This window comes from Bubalus kerabau, chromosome 4 (assembly GCF_029407905.1).
Source record: "Bubalus kerabau isolate K-KA32 ecotype Philippines breed swamp buffalo chromosome 4, PCC_UOA_SB_1v2, whole genome shotgun sequence".
Classification (NCBI taxonomy): Eukaryota; Metazoa; Chordata; class Mammalia; order Artiodactyla; family Bovidae; genus Bubalus; species Bubalus kerabau.
This window is the reverse complement of record NC_073627.1, coordinates 42,720,895-42,740,918: the sequence shown is the minus strand read 5'-3', so window position 1 is coordinate 42,740,918 and position 20,024 is coordinate 42,720,895. Positions and strand designations below refer to the sequence as shown.

At 49.3% G+C, this 20,024-nt stretch overlaps 1 protein-coding gene and 1 long non-coding RNA gene across 3 annotated transcripts; one reads left to right on the top strand and one right to left on the bottom strand.

The window, feature by feature from the left end:
* The first annotated feature begins 1,500 nt into the window (after positions 1–1,500).
* On the top strand, positions 1,501–17,928 carry LOC129649527 (uncharacterized). Of its 2 annotated transcripts, XR_008713143.1 has the most exons (3): positions 1,501–1,555; positions 2,772–2,840; positions 17,635–17,928. It is a non-coding gene; the product is annotated as an uncharacterized LOC129649527 (long non-coding RNA). The 2 variants fall into 2 exon arrangements; XR_008713142.1 differs by lacking the exons at positions 1,501–1,555; positions 2,772–2,840 and adding an exon at positions 16,955–17,538.
* BHLHA9 (basic helix-loop-helix family member a9) lies at positions 2,772–3,807 on the bottom strand. Its single transcript, XM_055577037.1, has one exon. It carries the CDS (start codon positions 3,793–3,795, stop codon positions 3,055–3,057), a length of 741 nt encoding a protein of 246 aa, XP_055433012.1. The 5' UTR covers positions 3,796–3,807; the 3' UTR covers positions 2,772–3,054.
* Positions 17,929–20,024: the final 2,096 nt, after the last annotated feature.

Below are 20,024 nucleotides of genomic sequence, written 5' to 3'. Positions count from 1 at the left end.
AGAACGGATATGGTTTTAGGAAGCAAACAAAAAACTCAAGCAAGGGTTCCAGAAAACCTGCTGCTGCTGCTGCTGCTAAGTCGCTTCAGTCGTGTCTGACTCTGTGCAACCCCAGCCCACCAGGCTCCCCTGTCCCTGGGATTCTCCAGACAAGAACACTGGAGTGGGTTGCCATTTCCTTCTCCAATGAATGAAAGTGAAAAGTGAAAGTGAAGTCGCTCAGTCGTGTCTGACTCTTTGCAACCCCATGGAGGGTAGCCTACCAGGCTCCTCTGCCCATGGGATTTTCCAGGCAAGAGTACCGGAGTGGGGTGCCATTGCCTTCTCCGCCAGAAAACCTGGAAGGCGCATAATTAAAGGTATTCTGGTCTAGCACCCTTTAAAAAAATCAGGGAAAGGAGGGGGTACCTGTTAGGTCAATAGATACACATACGCACACACAAAAATTCACATATCTACACCTTTGCCTGGAAAATCCCATGGACGGAGGAGCCTGGTGGGCTGCAGTCCATGGGGTCGCTAAGAGTCGGACACGACTGAGCGACTTCACTCTCACTTTTCATTTTCCTGCATTGGAGAAGGTAACGGCAGCCCACTCCAGTGTTCTTGCCTGGTGAATCCCAGGGACGGGGGAGCCTCGCGGGCTGACGTCTATGGGGTCACACAGAGTTGGACACGACTGAAGTGACTTAGCAGCACACATTTCTGTAAACATGCCAGGCAAATATTTATCATCTTGTAAATATGCAGATGTGTGCCCTCAAACAGATAGCCCGGATGAAACAATGTTAATAACTAATGTGTTGCAGACTTTATAAAATACCATCCCATGCATTCTCTCCATTTAACAGCTCTACAAATAGAATTTGTCTTAATATTAAATAGCTTTCATGCAGTGAGTGATTTCGTAGGCCAGGTGCCATGCTAAGTGCCTTAAATGCAGTCTCTCTTTTAGTCTGCAGAACAGCCTATGATATAAGGACTTATTTAGTCCATTATACCGGATGTAAGCACCTAGGCTCAAAGCCCTTAAACGATTTGCCAAGGTCACTCAACTGATAAGTAAGGAGACAATACTTCCACATCCTCAAACTGCCTTCAGAGTCTGCGGCGCACTCCCCATTTCACCTGCAGGGGGCGCCCTCTCCCTTCCAGAGCTGAGCGTGCAAGCCAGGGAAGAACCCTCATTTCTTTTCATCCTGGAACTCCGAGAAGCAGGACTTGATGGTCATTTTTATCATGTTTCCAAAGAATACAAACCTGAAGCTGAAGCAAGGTGGAAGCACTGTCCAGGCCTGTCTGTCAGAAAATTATAATAATATGCAAACACTAACAATTGTGGAACACCTTCTAATTGCCAGAAACTGTGCCTGATGAATGAAGGTTAATATTCACAGCCATCCTGAGGCGGAGCCACCTGCGTCAGAGGTGAACCCCTCCCCCCACCCGCCCCCGCACCAGCCTTAGAGAGGTTAAGTGGGCACATATGTATTAAGTGCAGAACAGAGCCTGGATCCCAGGACAGCCTGGCTCTTTCCTTTCTGCTCAGACCATGGTACTGCCTCTCCCTGACAGGGCACGCTCAGTGGGCAGGCCTGGGGCCAGGGCCCCACATTTTGCTCCTGGTGGGGCCTCAAGAGCCCACTGCCCCAAGTCTAAGGCTTTTCATGATCTGTGACTTGGCCACCCGCCCTGTGAAATGTGGAGCCCTGGGGTCTGTGGGCCTGGGGACTGGATGCCAAGTGTGCCAGCCAGGGTCTCACTTGCAGAATTAGGATGATGAGCCTCATCTCAAGTGCTCTGGGGACCCGTCACTCCTCCCTGGAAGACTATGGGCATCTCTCCAGCCTCTGTGGGGTCCCCCATTCTGAGCTGTGGAACTCCCCCTGCCCCCAACTCTCCAAGGAGACCAGCAAGCCCTCAGGCTTTCCCTGTCATATCTGGGTCCTCATAGCGAGCAGCACCAGCAATATGAGCCCGGTCAGTGAGGCTCAGTATGAGTGAGGCCGGACATGAGTTCAGAGTGCTCATCTTAGAGACAGAGCAGCTGTCCAGACTTCTCAAGGGGGCCAGCTGTCCCTCCCACTTCTGCAGCAGCCTTGGCCCAAGGCCCCACTTTCCTGGATTCCAAATCTGCCCCTCATCACAGAGGCACAGTCCACACTCCCACTTTTCCTTGGGAGCCTCATTTCCCCATTGCTTGGGGTACCAGTGGGATTTACTGATGCCCCCCAAGTCCTTGGCCCTGCCCCCAGCTTCCTTCCCTGAGGTTGGCCCACAGTCTGCTCTCACTGCCATGCTCTCTGTGGCTCACAGCAGACAGCAGTTCTGACCACATCGTCAGCCTCCCAGTCTCGCTCCTCATCTCCAGACAACGTCCTCTCCCACAGGGCCCCTCACAGTGCTCAGTCACACCTGGGCTCTTGCAGGAACCAATGTCTCCTAGTACCTACCTGTGGGCTTCAGGCCAGGGGCCCATCATTCCAGGGTGAGGCCCCAAGCCTCTCGGGGTCTTCCTGCCACCCTGGGTTCCTGGGCCCCATGGAGTCCTGCTAGCAGACAGAGATGATAGCTCCTCCTTTTTATTTGGCTGCATCTGATGGCCTCCCCCAGACCACAGACTTGGGGCATCAGCACAAGCAGGGGGAGGGGACCCACGCTGCATCATCAGACCCTATCAGTTACCACCCATACTCCAACATAAACCCCCCACTTTGTCCAAAGGTCTTCATTTCTCCTAATTTTTTTTTTTTTTTTTTTTTTTTGTAAAGCAAGAGACAATAGGACTCAGAGGCACCGAGATGCAAAAGTCACTTTCCAAGGAGAGTTCAAGTCCAAAGGTAAGTGCCCAGAAGAATCCGGCTCCTGGCTGGGTTCGCGGGGTTCTAGGAGGTGCGGCCCAGTCTCCAGAGTTCCTTCCCACCGACAAAGCGCTTCCTTTCCCGTCAGGCTTCAGCCCATTCAGTTCTGCCAGGGATGGCTTTCTAATCTTCCCATTCTGTGGTCATCCTGCCGTTGGCTCCTTCCTGGCCCTTCAGTGCGCTCGGTGCCCGGTCAGGAGTGTTGGTGGCCCAGCCCGGGGCCCGCTCGCAAGAGGCCCCGCGGCCAGTCCGAGGGAGCCCCGAGACTTCGGCGCCAGCTTCCGGGGGAGGCCTGGGCCCAGCCCGGCAGCGCCTCGGCCACCGCCCTGGGTCGTCCCAGGGGCGTATGCGGGTGGCATGAGGCGCAGCACTGCGCGAAGGGCCCGGCAGGCGGCGGCGGCGCCGGCGGGCTGGAGCCCGGGTCCCTCGCGTCCCCGGCGCGCGCAGCCTGCCCGTGGCACTCCTGGTGCCCGCAGGGCCAGCGGGGCGCGGGGCTGGCGCGCAGCACGAGGGAGAGCGCGGCGATGCGGTGGATGGCCCTGCGCAGCGTGGCGATCTTGGAGAGCCTCTTGCCGCCCAGGTCGTGCCGCAGCGCGCGGCGTAGCGCGTTGAAGGCCTCGTTGTAGTCCAGGATGCGCCTGCGCTCACGCACGTTGGCGGCCATGCGCCGCGCCTTGGACCGCACAGGCCGGCTGCGTTTTCTACTTCCGGCGACCTCCTCCGCTTCGCCCAGGCCTCGGGGGCCCCCGTTCTCTCTCAGCACCCCAAAATCCCTCTCGGCTTCCAAGCAAGAGTTCCCCAAGTCTTGAGGAGAGCCCTCAGCCCCCTTCAGGCCCCTGAGGCCTGGTCCTGGCGCGCCTCGGTGCATGGCCTCCTCCTGGGCCTCGCTGCCCCGGCTCCGGCTCCCAAGGCTGACAGTCCACCTTCTGAGCATGCACTCTTGCAGCCTGGACACTCCGGGACAGGCCCTCTCTAGCTGAGGCTTTATGGCACCACGTGGCTCTCCGCCCTCCTCATCCATCCATCTCCCTCCTCCTGCTTTATGACCTGCCTCCAGGTAGGTTGGTGAGGGAGGAACCCAGAGGGACGAAGCATGCAGATTCTTGTAGGAAGGGGCCAGGCGGGCAGCAGGACCCGCCCAGGGCAGTGCTCCAGCCACGGGGATACTTGGCCCGGCTTCACTCCAAGGCCTCTCTGGGGTGGCTGGGGTCCACATTCTTCGCCCTGAGTGCCAAATCTGGCCTGCTAGCAGAAGAGCTGATAGGCACACAGAAGGGGCCCAGGGGTAGTTGAGTGTGTTTAAAGAACCCTGAAAGTTTTGTCAAGGCCTGTGGGCAACCACAGGGCTGTCACAGAGGGTAGCATGACTGTTCCAGCAGGAGCCATAAGGGAGGGGGCAAATCAGAGACCACAGGGCCCTGCAGTTAAGATGGACCTGGAGTTTCTGGCTCTTTCAGCTCCCAGAGTGAGGCTGGCTGGAATTCTGGGTTTGGGTTTTGCTTGGGCTTTATTCACCCTCTAGGTTTCCCAGGAGGTGCTAGTGATAAAGAATCTGCCTGCAATGCAGGAGACCCGTTTGATCAAACTCAAAATGCAGTTTGATCCTTGAGTCAGGAAGATCCCCTGGAGGAGGGTATGGCAACCCACTCCAGTATTCTTGCCTGGAGAATCCCACAGACAGAAGAGCCTGGCAGGCTACAGTCCATAGCGTTGCAAAGACTTGAGTGACTTAGCACAGCACACACATACTCACCCCTTACATCTCTTTAGCTCTCTCTTCTGCAGGCAGAGCTGAGTGCTAACTCAGAGGGTAATGGAGATTATCTTGTGGTCCACTGGCTTCCCTTGTGGTACCCACCAGGGGCATCTTTTGGAGTCCAAAGTCATTGAGTAGCTCTGTCTCAGGACATAGCACTGCTGTGTTATGAACTCAGTTAACCCACCACCACCCCCAGGGATTTAAAATTTACATAGGGTCTCAGAAAAAGAATAACGCTTAAGCCTAGAGAAAGACCCCACCACCACCACCACCACCCAATGGAATTTCAGGCATCCACAAGTAAGTTATATGGAGCACCAAGGTCAATCTCATTCCCATTCACAATCCAGATGCCTCCAAATTGCCAAGACTGTGGTATCAGCTGGGATGGGTATGGAATTCACACTGATCTTGCCAAAGAGCAGACCAATAACCCTGTTATTTCAAACTATGACTTGCTCCTTGGAGAAGAAGAATAAGGCTGTTCTTTTATTTTCTGTGTTGCCTACTAGTCTCTAAGTACCCTACTGCTGCTAAGTCACTTCAGTCGTGTCCGACTCTGTGTAACCCCATAGACAGCAGCCTACTAGCTTCCTCTGTCCCTGGGATTCTCCAGGCAAGAACACTGGAGTGGGTTGCCATTTCCTTCTCCAATGCATGAAAGTGAAAAGTGAAAGTGAAGTTGCTCAGTCGTGTACGACTCTTTGCGACCCCATGGACTGAAGCCTACCAGGCTCCTCCATCCATGGGATTTTCCAGGCAAGAGTACTGGAGTGGGGTGCCATTGCCTTCTCTGCTAAGTACCCTAAGGACATTGTATTTCTCTATTCCCCAAACCTGAAGTATCTGTGAAATTTAAAAGTGAATGAAAGCAGCTAGAACTGGATGTTTTGTCCTCTAGATTCAGTCGTCTCCCATTGTCCTCAAAACACACATAGAATCATAGAGAAATGCAGACCTCAAGCACGATTCGGCCCTAAGCATGGCCACCGGTGTCATGGGTGCAGCCAGGGTCTCGTGGGTCTCAGTGTGGGAGGCAGGGAAAAAGGTCAAAGCCCAGACAGAATGGTTCCCGAAAGTCACATTCCACAGCCACCTCTACTCCCACCCCATCCTGTGTCCCTTAGACCCCCAAGGCCACTCTAGAGAGAGCTGAACCACTTTTCAGCTCAGCGGTCTTGCCTAGCCCCTCAGAAAAGCCTGGCCCCTGGGCTCAAAGGCAGACAGATCAGGAAGCAGCAGGTGGACCTTTTAGTCCCAGAAGAGCCAGGGAGGGGTGGTTTGTTAGCGAGGCAGGGAGACTTTTCCCTTCCCAACCACCCCCAGCCAACAGCTCCTTCCAAAACTTCCCCCTTCAAGGGCATAGTTGGATATATGAATGCATACTATAGACAGGCATGGTATTAAATGTATTTTTTAACATACCTTAACTTAGTCTCATAGCAATCCTTTACAGATGGCTCTATTATTATAATAATACCCATTTTACAGACTGGAAACTGAGACTCTGAAAGTATGAAGTTTTTTGCCCCAAGTCAAAGGACTAAGCTGTTGCCAAGCTCAGATTTCAAATCAGCCAGTGTGGTTCCTATTTGGAGACCAGGCTTTTAACTGCTCTAGGCTGGGCCTGCATTCTGGGCTTCCCAACCAGCAGACCCCCACTGACTACCTGTAGGTGATAGAGGCCTTGCCTCTGCCCTTTGAAACAAGTCATTGAGATAGTCAAATAGTTTCAACCACCTGTGGAAAAAAAAAGTGCTTGACGGATACAGAGAAAAGTGGGAAGGGGGAGGAACCTCCAAATGAAGAGAGACAAGCAGGGGAAAGGTAGAGAATATGGGCTGGAAGCTAGGAGCAATCCACGGCGCCCAGCTGTGCCTGCCTCCTGGGCTGAGATTCGCTGCCTGGGAATCTCCTTGGCTAATTCTGTGTCCCCAGCTGAACTGATGGCTGCTGGACCCCAGGGGGAGCACCAGAGAGCAGAGGTGACAGGCCAGTGACTGCCTGCCAGCCTGACCCTGGACTGCAGGTGAGCCGGGCGGGGGAGTCAGGAGGAGCCTGAGGGGACCAAGAACAGCCCACAGCAGCCTTGGTGCAGGTGCTGGACAGGCCTCTGCCTACCAGAGTTCTGGACGCAGTTCAGCGGCCTGCAGTCGGTCACCAGCCTCCACTGCTTGCGAATCTTTCCTTCTCTAGGAAGCCTGCCCTGAACCCTTCACTTCTGTGCATTACCCCATCTTAGAATTTGGCAGAACATGTCCATTTTTCCCTTCCTATTATTTGTTTTAATTCCCTGATAGCTCAGACTGTAAAGAATCTGCTCGCAATGCAGAAGACCCAGGTTCAGTCCTGGGTCAGGAAGATCCCCTGGATAAGGGAATGTCTACCCACTCCAGTATTGTAGCCTAGAGAATCCCATGGACAGAGAAGCTAGGCTGGCTACAGTCCATGAGGTCACAAAGAGACACAATTGAGCAACTAACACATTCACATTTTTCACTTCTTTTCATTGCACTTTTTTCCCTTCTTATTTTTTAAGTTAATTTTTTTATTGAAGTATAGCTGATTTACAATGTGTTTCAGGTATACAGCATAGTGATTCATATATATATATATATATATGCACACACAAACACACTTTTTCAGATTATCTTCTCTTATAGGTTATTATCGGAGAAGGCAGTGGCACCCCACTCCAGTACTTTTGCCTGGAAAATCCCATGGACGGAGGAGCCTGGTAGGCTGTAGTCCATGGGGTCACTAAGAGTCGGACACAACTGAGCGACTTCACTTTCACTTTTCACTTTCATGCATTGGAGAAGGAAATGGCAACCCACTCCAGTGTTCTTGCCTGGAGAATCCCAGGGACGAGGGAGCCTGGTGGGCTGCCGTCTATGGGGTCGCACAGAGTCGGACACAACTGAATCAACTTAGCAGCAGCAGCAGCAGCATAGGTTATTGTAAGATATTGAGTATAGTTCCTTGTGCTGTGCAATAGGTCTTTGTTGGTTATCTACATATTGTAATTTAATGTTCATGTTGCATCTGTATCCAGGTGACTTCTGTATTCCCAGTTCCTAGCACACTGCCTGGTACAGGGTAGGTCCAAAGAAATGATTGCTGAATGTTGAATAAGTGGTGCCTCCCTGATATTAAAATATTTGCAAAACTCTGGAAATTTCACAGTGGTCTGATCAAACAACCTCTGTATTCAAATCCAGTGAACATTTATTGAATATGCACCAAATTCCAGGCCCAGTGCTATAGATTGTCGCATGTGTTGACAGCCATGAACATGTGCATTAAATATATAGAAATACTGTATTAAAATAGAGGGACGTAATCCTTGCAGCTGGAGAAGGCAATGGCACCCCACTCCAATACTTTTGCCTGGAAAATCCCATAGACGGAGGAGCCTGGTAGGCTGCAGTCCATGGGGTCGCTAAGAGCTGGACACGACTGAGCGACTTCACTTTCACTTTTCACTTTCATGCATTGGAGAAGGAAATGGCAACCCACTCCAGTGTTCTTGCCTGGAGAATCCCAGGGATGGGGGAGCCTGGTGGGCTGCCGTCTATGGGGTTGCACAGAGTCAGACACAACTGAAGTGACTTAGCAGCAGCAGCAATCCTTGCAGCCAAAAAGAAATGCCTAGGAATCCTCCACCGACCTCAGGGAAATTTGGAAGTTATCAAAGCTGTGTTCTCAAATGTGGCTGTAATGGCAGCAGCAGTCTAACTTCTGGGACCTCACCCCACATCTACTGAATACAAAATTCTGTGTTAAAAGCAAAGTGGTTCAAATGCTCATAAATATATATATATATGCGTATTCACTCTTTCAGAATCTGGTCCAGTGGTTATTCAATTTTACCTTGCTTAAGGAGAACTGACTTCAGGATTGTATACATAATACCTTATTTAAGGTTAAGTCTTTTTCAGAGATAATTTTGACTACACACCATTTGCTTCTTGCACATTAGCCTTAGAACATCCCCACCCATACTTTGGATGGAGGGGGAAAAAAACAAAACCTCATGTCAGTAGACTGCAGGGGGCTTAAACATAACAAAATAGTCATAGAAAATCAGCAAGGGAAGAAATGAGATGGAACCACAAATTTCTCTGCCGGCCCCCTACCATGAATTCTCAAACCCATAGGAAAGGGAGGCTAAGGAAAGCAAAGAAAATGTCCCAAGGGCCCAAGATGTCTGATGCTGGGAGCAGGGCTGCCCTTGCACCCCTTCGCTAAAACAGTTCTGGCCTCTCCTTCCCGAGTGTCCTCCTTCTCCAGGCCGGGTCCCCACTCCCGACCCTTTCCCTGCACACTCTGGGCTCCAAATGAGTAATTCTGAGGTCACACTCTCCGGACAAATGGCCGGGGCTCGCCAAGAGAAGAGCCCCCACCCCACTCGGCCGCCTTCCCACGAATCCCGGGAATCCGGGTGGACTCGGCGTGACGATCCCCGGCAGGGACCCCCGGGACGTGCAGCTTGCAGCGGGGCTCGAGCCGGGCGGGGGGCGGGCCGACTTCAAAGGCGGGCGGCGGGGCAGGCATTTCCGCGGCACCTGCAGCGGCGGCCGGTCCTCCTTCCGCGCGCCCGGGATCCGCCCCCGCCGGGAGCGCCGCTTCTCCCGGCCCCGCCGCCGGGAGGCGTGGCCGCGGCCGTGATTTAGGGCCGGGCGATTCCGCTGGCGGCCGCCAAGGTGCCAATTACTGCTCGGCCGGGCCTGGATTTCAAAAATTCCTGCTCTTCCCCTGGAAGTTCCGGCGTCGCTCCCCCGAGGGAAGACACAACTCCCACCTTGGAGAGAAAACCGGGATCCTGGGACGGGCTGTGCGGAGAAACCGAGCCCAGGGTGGTCCCAGGAGCCCCGTCATCCCAGGAGGCTGGGCTCTAGAAAGGCCGGCAGCCTCCGTTTTCTCCCAGGCCGGGGCCCTCAGCGGTTCAACTTAGAGGTGAACTTGGCTTGGGGGGAATTTGGAATCCGGAGGATTTGGGCTCAGTTTCAGGCTCTACCCCTTCGTTCAACAACAACAAAAAAATGTGTTGTTATCTTCCTAGTCTAGATACCCGTGCTGCATAGTGAATGAAACAGAAAACACCTCCTATGAACAGTGTGGAGGGCGGATCTAACGCAGACTCCATTTAAGTCCCTTAACTGTAGGGACTTCCCTGGTGGTCCAGTGGTTAAGACTCCGCGCTTCCAACGCAGGGGGACTCAGGTTCAATCACTGGTCAAGGAACTAGATCCTGCGTGCCACAGCTAAGACCTGGAGCCGTCAAATTAAAAAAAAAAAAAAAGTGGTATCTCATAGTTAACTGGGGGGAGAAAAATGAGGCTGCTATAAGGATCCAGAGGAGAGAGGAGGGGCCTGAGCTATGCAGGTGGTTGTGAGAGAGGTGGACTGGTATCCACACTTGTTTGGAAAGTAGAATTGGCACATGGGGATGGCCAGCTGGGTGTTAAGGATGATGAAAGGAAAGTGTTACCATCTCCATATCCTCCTTCAAGAATCTGAGGCCTGAGATTTTTGAGCAGCCCCCTAGTGATGGGTGCTCTGAAGCGTAAGGTCCAACTTTGGATGTGAGGAAGGACAGAGAGCTGATGACATTCTGGTCACTTCTTCACAGGGGCTGGGAGACCTGGGGCACCCGGGACTGGCAGTGAATATTTTTGTTACCATGGTTTGCTCTGCAGCATTGGTTTTTGTTGTTGTTTGTTAATTTTAAACAACAACAACAAAAGAAACCTTTATTTACTTTATTTTGGCTGTGCCAGGTCTTAGTTGTGGAATGTGGGATCTTTGATCTTCTTTGTGGCATGAGAAATCTTTTTAATTGTACCATGAGAACCCTTAGTTGCGGGCTGTGAGATCTAGTTCCCTGACCAGGGATGGAACGTGGGCCCCCTGCTTTGGGAATAGGGAGTCTTAACCACTGGATCAGCAGGGAAATCCCTGCAGCATTTGAATAGTCTCTCTGGGGGAAGGGACACCTCTATGGGGGAAGAGCTTGGGTGGGAAAGATTCCTGGCAGCTAGAACAGGCAGGAGTCCAGGTTCTTGACACCTTGACTTGAATGTGGAGCAGGGGCCCCAAGGAAACAGGCTCCTGGGGAGAAACTGCCAGTAGCCTCCAGTATCCTGTGGGGGCATCCACAGGAGGTTACTAGCAGGCTGTGGATCCAAGCCACCCAGTTTCCTGTAATTCTGATCAGTTTCCCAAACTTAATTCCATTAAACTTTCCACCGATCCTGTGTGCTATCTCAGAGCTCCCCAATAACTTCCTTTTCTGCTTAAGTGAACCAAGTTGAGTTGTTTACAGCCAAAATCCTGACAGCCTAGAGCAGAGAGTAAGTAACTGCTCTGTTGCGTCTCTCTTACTCCTAAATCAATCGATGCACCTACCTTGAGACCTGCGGTAGGTAACTTAACCTCTCTGAGCCTCAGTTTCCTCAGCCCTAAAATGGATCGGCAGTGTTTTGTTCGTCACTCAGTGGTGTCCAACTCTTTGTGACCCCCTGGACTGTAGTAGCCCGCCAGGCTCCTCTGTCCATGGGATTCTCCAGGCAAGAATACTGGTGTGGGTTGTTATTCCTTTCTTCAGGGGATCTTCCCAATCCAGGGATTGAACCTATGTCTCCCACATCGTGGACAGATTCTTTACCATCTGAACCACCAGGGAAGCAAATGAATTGGTAACTGCCTCATAACTGGAAGGTGTTCAGTGCAATGTCTGGCATATAGCTAGAACTTCAAAATATTTAGTTATTGTTTTTATTATTATCCTTTTCCTGGCAGACTTAGCCCCCCCCCCAGGGGTTCTTTCTTCCAAGTTTATACAGTGCTATGCTCCTCTTCCTTGCCCCTACTCTCCAGCCCACAGAGTAACATCCCCCAATCAACCACCTCCCGACAGCATGTTCCTACTTGGTCTAAAGCTAGAATATTTCTTGACCCTTCACCTACCCTCACCTCTGCTGTGCCTCTAACAATGAACAGGAGAATGGATGTTTGGGCTCTGGAATAAGACCATCACTTAATAACTGCATAGCGTTGGGTAAGATACTTCATTAACCCCTCTGAGCCTCAATTTCCTTATCTGTAAAATGAGGGTATAGAGTAATACTGCTTCATCTGATTTGTTGTGAGGATTAAATAAAACAGTATGTTAGACTCTCCTAACAGGTCTCAGCTCCTCTAAGGTGCTCTATGAATGGTAACTTTCTCCTGCTGCTGCAACTCTGCTCCCTTCCCCCAGGCAGTCTGGCTCTGCAGCTGTAAATCATCCAGAAACCAAGAGCATCCTCCTCCCTCCCACCCCAGTACCAAACTCCTCATCACCTCCACCCACTAATGACTTGGTGATTGGCTTCTCATTAAAGCAATGACAAAGAGGCCTCTGTGCTTTTAGCTGGGTTCCAATCGTAGATAGGCCCCAGGGTCAGCCGGGGGTAAAGTAGAAATTCTGGGCTCGGCTTGTGGAGAGCTCTGTCTTCCTGTCTCTTCCCCACCCCGGGCTGGCGGGCCAGCAGACAAGGCAGTCACTGCCCTGGCCTGGAATTCTCAGGACAGGGCACCACTACTGTGGGGAGGGAAGCAGGGCTCCTACCCAGGGTCTGGAAGCTGACAGCTGTGTGTGGTCTGCCTTCCTGAGATTCAGTTTTCTCATTTGTCAAGTGGGAATAAATGATAATACCTGCCTGGTAGGGTAGGTGTGAAGATAGAAATAAATCAAATGTAAATTTCTAAGACTGTGTAGGTGTGCATAAATGGCAGCCATTGTTATTGTTGTTGCGATTGCTTTATTACTGAATTTTTAAAAGTTGGAACCCAAGTGCCAGTTTTTCTAACTCCATTTGGTAAATAGTTTATTCTGTCTCAAGTGATTTGTAATGCCACATCTCTATAATGCCAGCTCCAGCTATCTCTGTTTAATGCCTGTCTGATCTGGCGATTGCTTGGCCTCATTGTTCATTTCCAGAGTCGTCTTGATGTTCTTGGCTCGTTATACTTTCAAGGGAATTTCAGAATGCCTTTGTTTAATGTAATCATTCATGTGATTATTCTTCTGTGACTCTTTCATATCTCTGCTGTGTATATTTCTTTCTCAAGGTGGCTTCCCTCGAGGTGGCACAATGACTGCAAGCGCTCCAGGAATCACACACATACTCCATCGTGCACAAAAGCAGCAGAGGTTTATCCCTCAAATCCTGACCCATTAGAAACTGTGAAATAATAAATGCTCATGTGGGGGTTTTTTTAAGCACATTTCTTCTTTTAATTTGTTTTTGTTTATTTATTTGGCTGCACTGGGTCTTAGTTTTGGCACTCAGGATCTTTGATCTTTGCTGCAGCACACGGGATCTTTAGTTTCAGCATAAGGATCTAGTTCCCCCAAGCAGGGTCCCCTGCATTGAGCACTGCAAGTCTTAGCCACTGGACCATCAGGGAAGTCCCTAAGCCAGTGTGTTTTGAGGTAATTTGGCACACAGCTATAGATAATGAATACCGCAGTTAACATTTCCCAGCCTTTCCTGCAGTTGGCTGAATTCTGTTAATATGAGCAGAAGTGGTGTGTGTCACTCCCAGGCCTGTCCATAGTAACTTCCCATATGCAGCCCCACACTCCTTCCCTTTTCTCTGGCTCAAAGACCTGGGGCAGCCATGGGAGCCACAAGCTAAAGATTGCAGAGTTGAGGAGAAGGAGCCAGGGCCTTCATTCTGCCTGGAGGAAAACTGCCCGGAAAAACCGCCTGACCAGGAACACTCACCTGAATGACTACACGAGTGAGAAACTTTCATGTTTAAGCCTTTGAGTTAGGGGATTTATCGCCCTTAGCACCTAGTATCATCTTCACTAGTACACTTTTCATATAGCATTTTACAGATCTTTTAAAAATACAATCAATGTTCATTTAAATGTGCTCATATATTTACTATTTCCTTTGCTCTGCATCTCAGACATTCCACGTGGAATCTTCTTTTTTTTCCTGCCTGAGTTATATCTTGTAGCATTTCCTCCAGTGAGAGCCCACTAGTAATGACTCTCTCACCTTTATTTCTCCTATATAAGTCTAGTCGGTTCTACTTTTTTATTATTATTATTTTAAATATTTACTTATTTATTTGGCTGTGCCAGGTCTTAGTTGTGGCACTTGGGTTCTTTGATTTTTGGTGCAGCTTGCAGATTCTTAGCTGCAGCATGCAAACTCTTAGTTGAGGCATGTGCGATCTAGTTCCCAGCCCAGGGATCAAACCTGGGCTCCCTGCATTGGGAGCATGGAGTCTTAGCCACTGGACCACCATGGGGGTCCCTGTTCTTTTTGAATCACTTTGAAAATATGATGTTGTCTTCCTACTTCCATTGCTGTGGATGAGAGGTCAGCTTCAGAATAACAGTTGTTCCTTTGAAGGTATTTTTTTTTCCAGATTGGTTTTGAAATCTTTTCACTGTTTTTAGTTTCTGATATATCACTATGACACATTGAAGTGTGTGGGTTTAAAAAATATATATATGTATATCTATATTCTAGGATTTGTTGGGCTTCTCAGATTTGTGGTTTGTTACTTCTCAGATTGGCAAATTTCCTCACTTTTGTCTTTTCAGATATTGCTTCTGTTGCACTTCCTTTTTCTCTTCTTATGGTTCTTTAATCATACATAGGACATTCTTTATCCTTCACATCTATTCTTTTCACTTTGCTTTACAGATAATTTTGTTGCACGTGTAAAAACAATTTTGAGTACAAATGTTTATACAAAACTCATAGTTTTTTTTTTTTTAAGTAATTCCTAGAATTCTAAAGGGATTGATTTATGTAAATTAGTTCAATGCCCAGTTTGTGTTTAGTCAGTCATATCCGACTCTTCGCGACCCCATGGACTGCAGCCCACCAGGCTCCTCAGTCCATGGCATTTCCCAGGCAAGAATACTGCAGTGTGTTGCCATTTCCTTCTCCATATTCTACAGATAATTTTAAAAAGCATCTCCATATGCTTCAGTTTAATTTGAGCCTCCTAATTTGTGCTGTGGGCAGGACAAGATGCCTCTTTTGCCAATAAGAACTCTTTTGTCAGCCAGGCAAAGGCGTTTGCCCAAGGTCACACAGGAAGACAGTGAATCAAGTGGTAGCAAAGAGGCAGGACAATCTACTCGAAAAAGTTTAAGCTCTGGGGACAGATAGCCGGGGGTATGAGTCCTGGATCTGCTACTCAATCGCCTAGTAACCCTGGACCAGTCACTTAATCGATTCTTGCTTGGATTTCTCCGTCTGCAAAATGGGAACCATAATGACTAACTGGCAGGACTGTTTGGGGAAGTTCATTAGATAATATATGGCAGCTTCCTGGCGCCGAATAGGTACTCAATAAATATTTGATGAATGAATTAATAAAGTGTTTAGCCAGCTTGGCGCACAGTCTCTCAATCAATGTTAGCTATTGCTATTATGCTTATATTTTATTTATTTGTAAATGTATTCATTTAGTACTATTAATTTTGCCATTTCAACAAGGCCCTCTGAATTTGGGATCCTCTCTGGTCTCCGGTCCTACACCACACACACCACCCCCCCAGCCAACCCCGTCACCTCTGCCCCTCCAGGCTCTTCTAGACTTTCCCATCCCCAACCATAAATCAGGCTCTGCAGACCCTGGGTCTGTAATTAACAAGCCAAGGTGGGCGGGTCAGGGATAGTCACACCCCACCCCGTCCTAGGGGCTTCCTGCTCCTCTATCCTCTCCAAAAGCAGCAGGGAGAATGCAGGCAGCTGGGGGGTCTCCTACACACCCCTGATTTACCGTGCTCTGTGTGAAGGAGATTTATGGGCTATGACCCGGAGCTGGGACTGTGAGGAGGGTGGGACGCAGAGAGAGGGGACCCAGTGGTCACCTGCCTAAATTCGGCGGGGTGGCCACATACGTCCTGCCACAATTCCGGCTCAGGGACCCCAGGTCCTGGCTCCTCCTTCACCCAGTCTCTCAGGGCCAGGTCTCTCAGGTCTCTCTGAGCTGGGTGATCCATGGGCTCACTGACTCTTGACATCCTGCAGGTTGTGGTATCTGTCGCCCTGTTTTTCAGATGAGAAGACGAAATCTCAGAGACTTCATTTGCCCTGACTACAAAGCTTCAGGGTTTTTTTTGTTGTTGTTGTTGCATCCTCAATTACTTTTTGTGAGTCGATATAAAAATTTTCCTCCAATTCAGCTGTGTCCCTCCCCCATAAAGGAAAGAGCCACCTGCTTGGGGTGGGTCAGGGAAGTGGGGAGAGGGGGCAGACATTCTCTGGGTGCTGCAGGAGCCTCCTTTAGCTTCAGGACAGCCTTTTGCCTGACTGGTTTCATGCCCAGTTCATAGATGTGGAAACAGAGCCTCCCAGAGGTTTAGCGACTCCTAGGAGGTCAGGTCAAAACTCTTCTCTCTGGCTCCCCATCTTGATGGATTGAACTAAACCATCATTCACCTGGGCTTCCCTGGTGGCTCAGATGGTAAAGAATCTGCCCACAGTATGGGAAAGATCCCCTAGAGAACGGAATGGCTCCCCACTCCAGTACTCTTGCCTGGAAAATCCCATGGACAGAGGAGCCTGGCGGGCTACAGTCCACGGGGTTTCAAAGAGTTGGACACGACTAAACACACACAAACACATACAAATATCATTATCCTAGATGCTCCACCTAAACCTCCAGGAACTGTCCAATGCATCTCCCCCACTCGCTGTCCACCACACTCCCATATACTCACAATCCAGTGGTCCAACTTGTCACCCTTGCATCCCAGTTCCCTGTCCAGTGTTTCCCCTCCTCTTCACCCCCATGGCCACTGCTCTGTCCAAGCCTCATGGCAGAAGAGCCCTGCACTGCTCTTACTGGCCTTCGCGCCTCAGTCTACCCACCTTTCATGTCTCCCTTCTCCAGTCAGTGCCCACTCCACTCAAGTTACCATTTCCAAGCAAGTATGGTCACTTGCCTCCCGGCCATGATAGCATGTCAACCCGAGCAGTTCACCGAGTTCGTTCTATGGGTGTTACTGGTGTTAACAACAGCAACAGACATTCTCTGGATAAACACATTTGGAAAATGATGGATTTGAACAAAACCAGGCAGGTTTCTTTGCTGACTCCTGGGATTCTCCAGTGTGCTAATACAGAAATGGAGATAGTTTTCAGCTTTGCCAAATTTATTGACAGAAGATCCTTTCCTCACATCTCCCAGGGCAAGCTTTCCAGCACAGAGACCTGCTGAATAATTACTAATGGGTTGATGGTTAATTGAAACCAGGTGGGAATATGGCTTAAGCTCAATAGGAAGGAACTCCAGGTAACCTCCTTAACTTACCTGAGACTCTATTTATTCCTCTGTCGATGGGATTAATAACAGCTACCTCAGAGCTGATCTGTGCATGAGACAGCACTTGAAACACCATTGGACCGTAATGGCGGTCGTGTACTCTGTCTTGCCAGTGCTTCCTTGAGGGAGGAGGCAAATAAATTAGCTCTTAGATGCAGAACTAAATTCTTTTACTTAGTTTATTATTAATTTTCTTTAATGGCCCTGCCGCGAGGTATGCAGGAGCTTAGTTCCCCAGTCAACACTCCCTTCAGGAGAAGTGGAGAGTCTTAACCACTGGACCACCAGGGAAGTCCCTAAATTCTTTTTCTTCAAAGGTGTTCCTTTGGGCTATATCAAAGAGTTTATTGTCCTTCAAATATGACTGCCTCAAAAAAGAATGTTTTACTCCTGGAATCAAAGAAACTTGGAAGAGAGAAAACTGGGAGATGGGGGCGGGGGGACGTTGGTGGTGTTTGGGCGCCCTCTGCTGGTCACGTAGTGGAACTCCAAGGAGACGGTCAAGCGAGGCCTCTAGGCCTGAGGCCCAAGGCTTTGCCTTTGGCTGCAACACAAATCTGGGAGGTAAGAAGAAACTGCTTTCTGCCCCTGGTCGGCTTCTTCCTGCACTCCTCTCAGGAACCTCGCCAAAGTTTCACCACTTGCTACATTTTTCCATAGGCCCTCTCTCACCTGGTAATCCACCCTCACCTTCTGCGTCATAAAGGAAACACTGAGACCACCGGATGTGAACTCTCAACTTCCTGCCCACCGCCCACAGAAGTATCTGTCCGTACCCTCCTGTGCCTCCTTCCTCCTGCTTTCTGAAGCTGCTTCCCCGTCGGGCCGGGAGCCCCTTCCTCTCCCGTCTCTTAGAAAACCTAGACTTGGCTCCTCTCTCCAGTATTTTCTTCTTTAAAAATGAGTTTATATTTACAGAAAATTTCAGCCTAATACAGAGTTCTCATAGGCTTTGCACTCAGTTTCCTTAATTATTAACCTCTTACATAGCACATTTGTTACAATTAATGAACCAATATCGATACATTATTATTAACTCCATATTACTAATAGCTCCATATTAACTGCATTGTGTGTGTGTGTGTGTGTGTGTGTGTGTGTGAGTTGCTCAGTCGTGTCCGACTCTTTGTGACCCATGGACTGTAGCCTGCCAGGCTCCTCTCTCTCTGGAATTCTTTAGGCAAGAATACTGGAGTGGGTAGCCATTCCCTTTTCCAGAGATCTTCCCAACCCAGAGATCAAACCCCGGTCTTCTGCATTGCAGGCAGATTCTTTACCGTCTGAGCCACCAACTCATCGAGTTGGACACCTTAAATATTTGCAATTTTTATTTAAAATATGTAAAGAAAAGAAAAAAGGCATCACCATAAAAGAAAGTAAAATAAACAAAATGCTATCAAGATACACTTTCTCTCACTTGAAGATACAAAATAGTGAAAATAGTTGCTGGAATCCCCAAGCATAACAAACTTTTGCTGCTTTTCCTGCTTCTGGTGAATTCATAGCTGTGAAAAACGGATAGTTTCCTTTTTTTTTTTTTTCCTTTCTTTCTTTAAGGGAATCTGTCACCTGGGATCAAATAAGAACTTGATTAAGAAAATAAGACCCAAGGAGATGCCTTCCAGTCACTAGGGTCCCCCAACAAAACAGAACCAATAAGAGGTTATGATATTTTGATTTTTTAAAAGTACTGAATTTTGTCATAATATCTCTTCTGTTTTATGTTTTGGTTTCTTGGCCCTCATGGCATGTGGGATCTTAGCTCTCTAACCAGGGATCAAACCTGCACACCCTGCATTGGAAGGTAAAGTCTTAATTACTGGACCTCCTGGGAAGTCCCTGTGATATTGTGACTTAAAATAAGAAGCATGTACTTGGCGTTCATCCCCATTTCTGGCACACAGCTCTAAAAACGCTTGGAATTTCCTAAGTGATAAATTCCTTTTGATGTATTAATGAGATGACTATTGGACTGTATATAAGGATAGGGGGCTGGTTGCTGGGAGAACCAACCATGTGATTAGAGTACTGGAATTTTTATTCCTAACCCCCTGACCTCTGGGGAGGGGAGAGGGGCTGAAGTTGAATGGATTGCCAATGACCAATTGTTTAATTAATCATACGTCTAGAATGACACCATCGAACTCCAAATGATTGGGTTCAGAGAGCTTCCAGGTTGGTGGACTCGAGATTTGGAGAGAATGACACTCCATGCCTTCTGCCCATACCTTCTTCCCCTGTGCATATCTTTCTCCTGGCTGTTCCTGAGTTATAGATAATAAGCCAGTAATATAGTAAGTAAAGGGCTTCCCAGGTGGCTCAGTGGTGAAGAATCTGTCTCCCAACGCAGGAGATGCAAGACACATGGGTTCGATCTCTGGGTTGGGGAGAGCCCCTGGAGGAGGGCACAGCAACCCACTCCATATTCTTGCCTGGAGAGTCCCATGGATAGAGGAGCTTGGCAGTCTCCAGTTCATGGGGCTGCAACGAGTCAGACATGACTGAACAAAGCATACACACACACAGACAGACAGCAAGTAAAATGTTTCAGTGTTCTGTGAACAGATCTAGCAATTAGTTGAACCCCAGGAGGCTCACTGAAACCTCCAGTCTCTAGCCAGTCAGTCAGAAGCACAGGTGACAACCTAGACTTTTGATTGGAATCTGAAGTTGGGGAGGGGATCAGTCTTATGGAACTGAGCTCCTATCCTGCGAGATCTGATGCTGCCTCCAAATATATGGTACCATAATCCAGCTAGTGTCAGATAATTTCTTGGTGTGTGGGAAAGGCCCACACATCAAAGTTGGGTGCAGAATTGGAGATTTCTCTCTCTCTCTCTCTTTCCTGGTGGTTCCATCAGTAAAGAATCCGCCTGCAATGCAGGAGACCAGGGTTCGGTCCCTGGGTCGGGAAGATCCCCTGGAGAAGGAAACGGCTACCCACTCCACTATTCTTGCCTGGGAGATCCCATGGACAGAGGAGCATAGCAGGCTACAGTCTGTGAGGTTTCAAAGAGTCAGACATGACTGAGTGACTAATGTGCTCTCTC

Excerpts from the sequence above, each read along its gene's own strand:
- BHLHA9 (XM_055577037.1), bottom strand. The coding sequence starts at position 3,795 with ATGCTCAGAAGGTGGACTGTCAGCCTTGGGAGCCGGAGCCGGGGCAGC.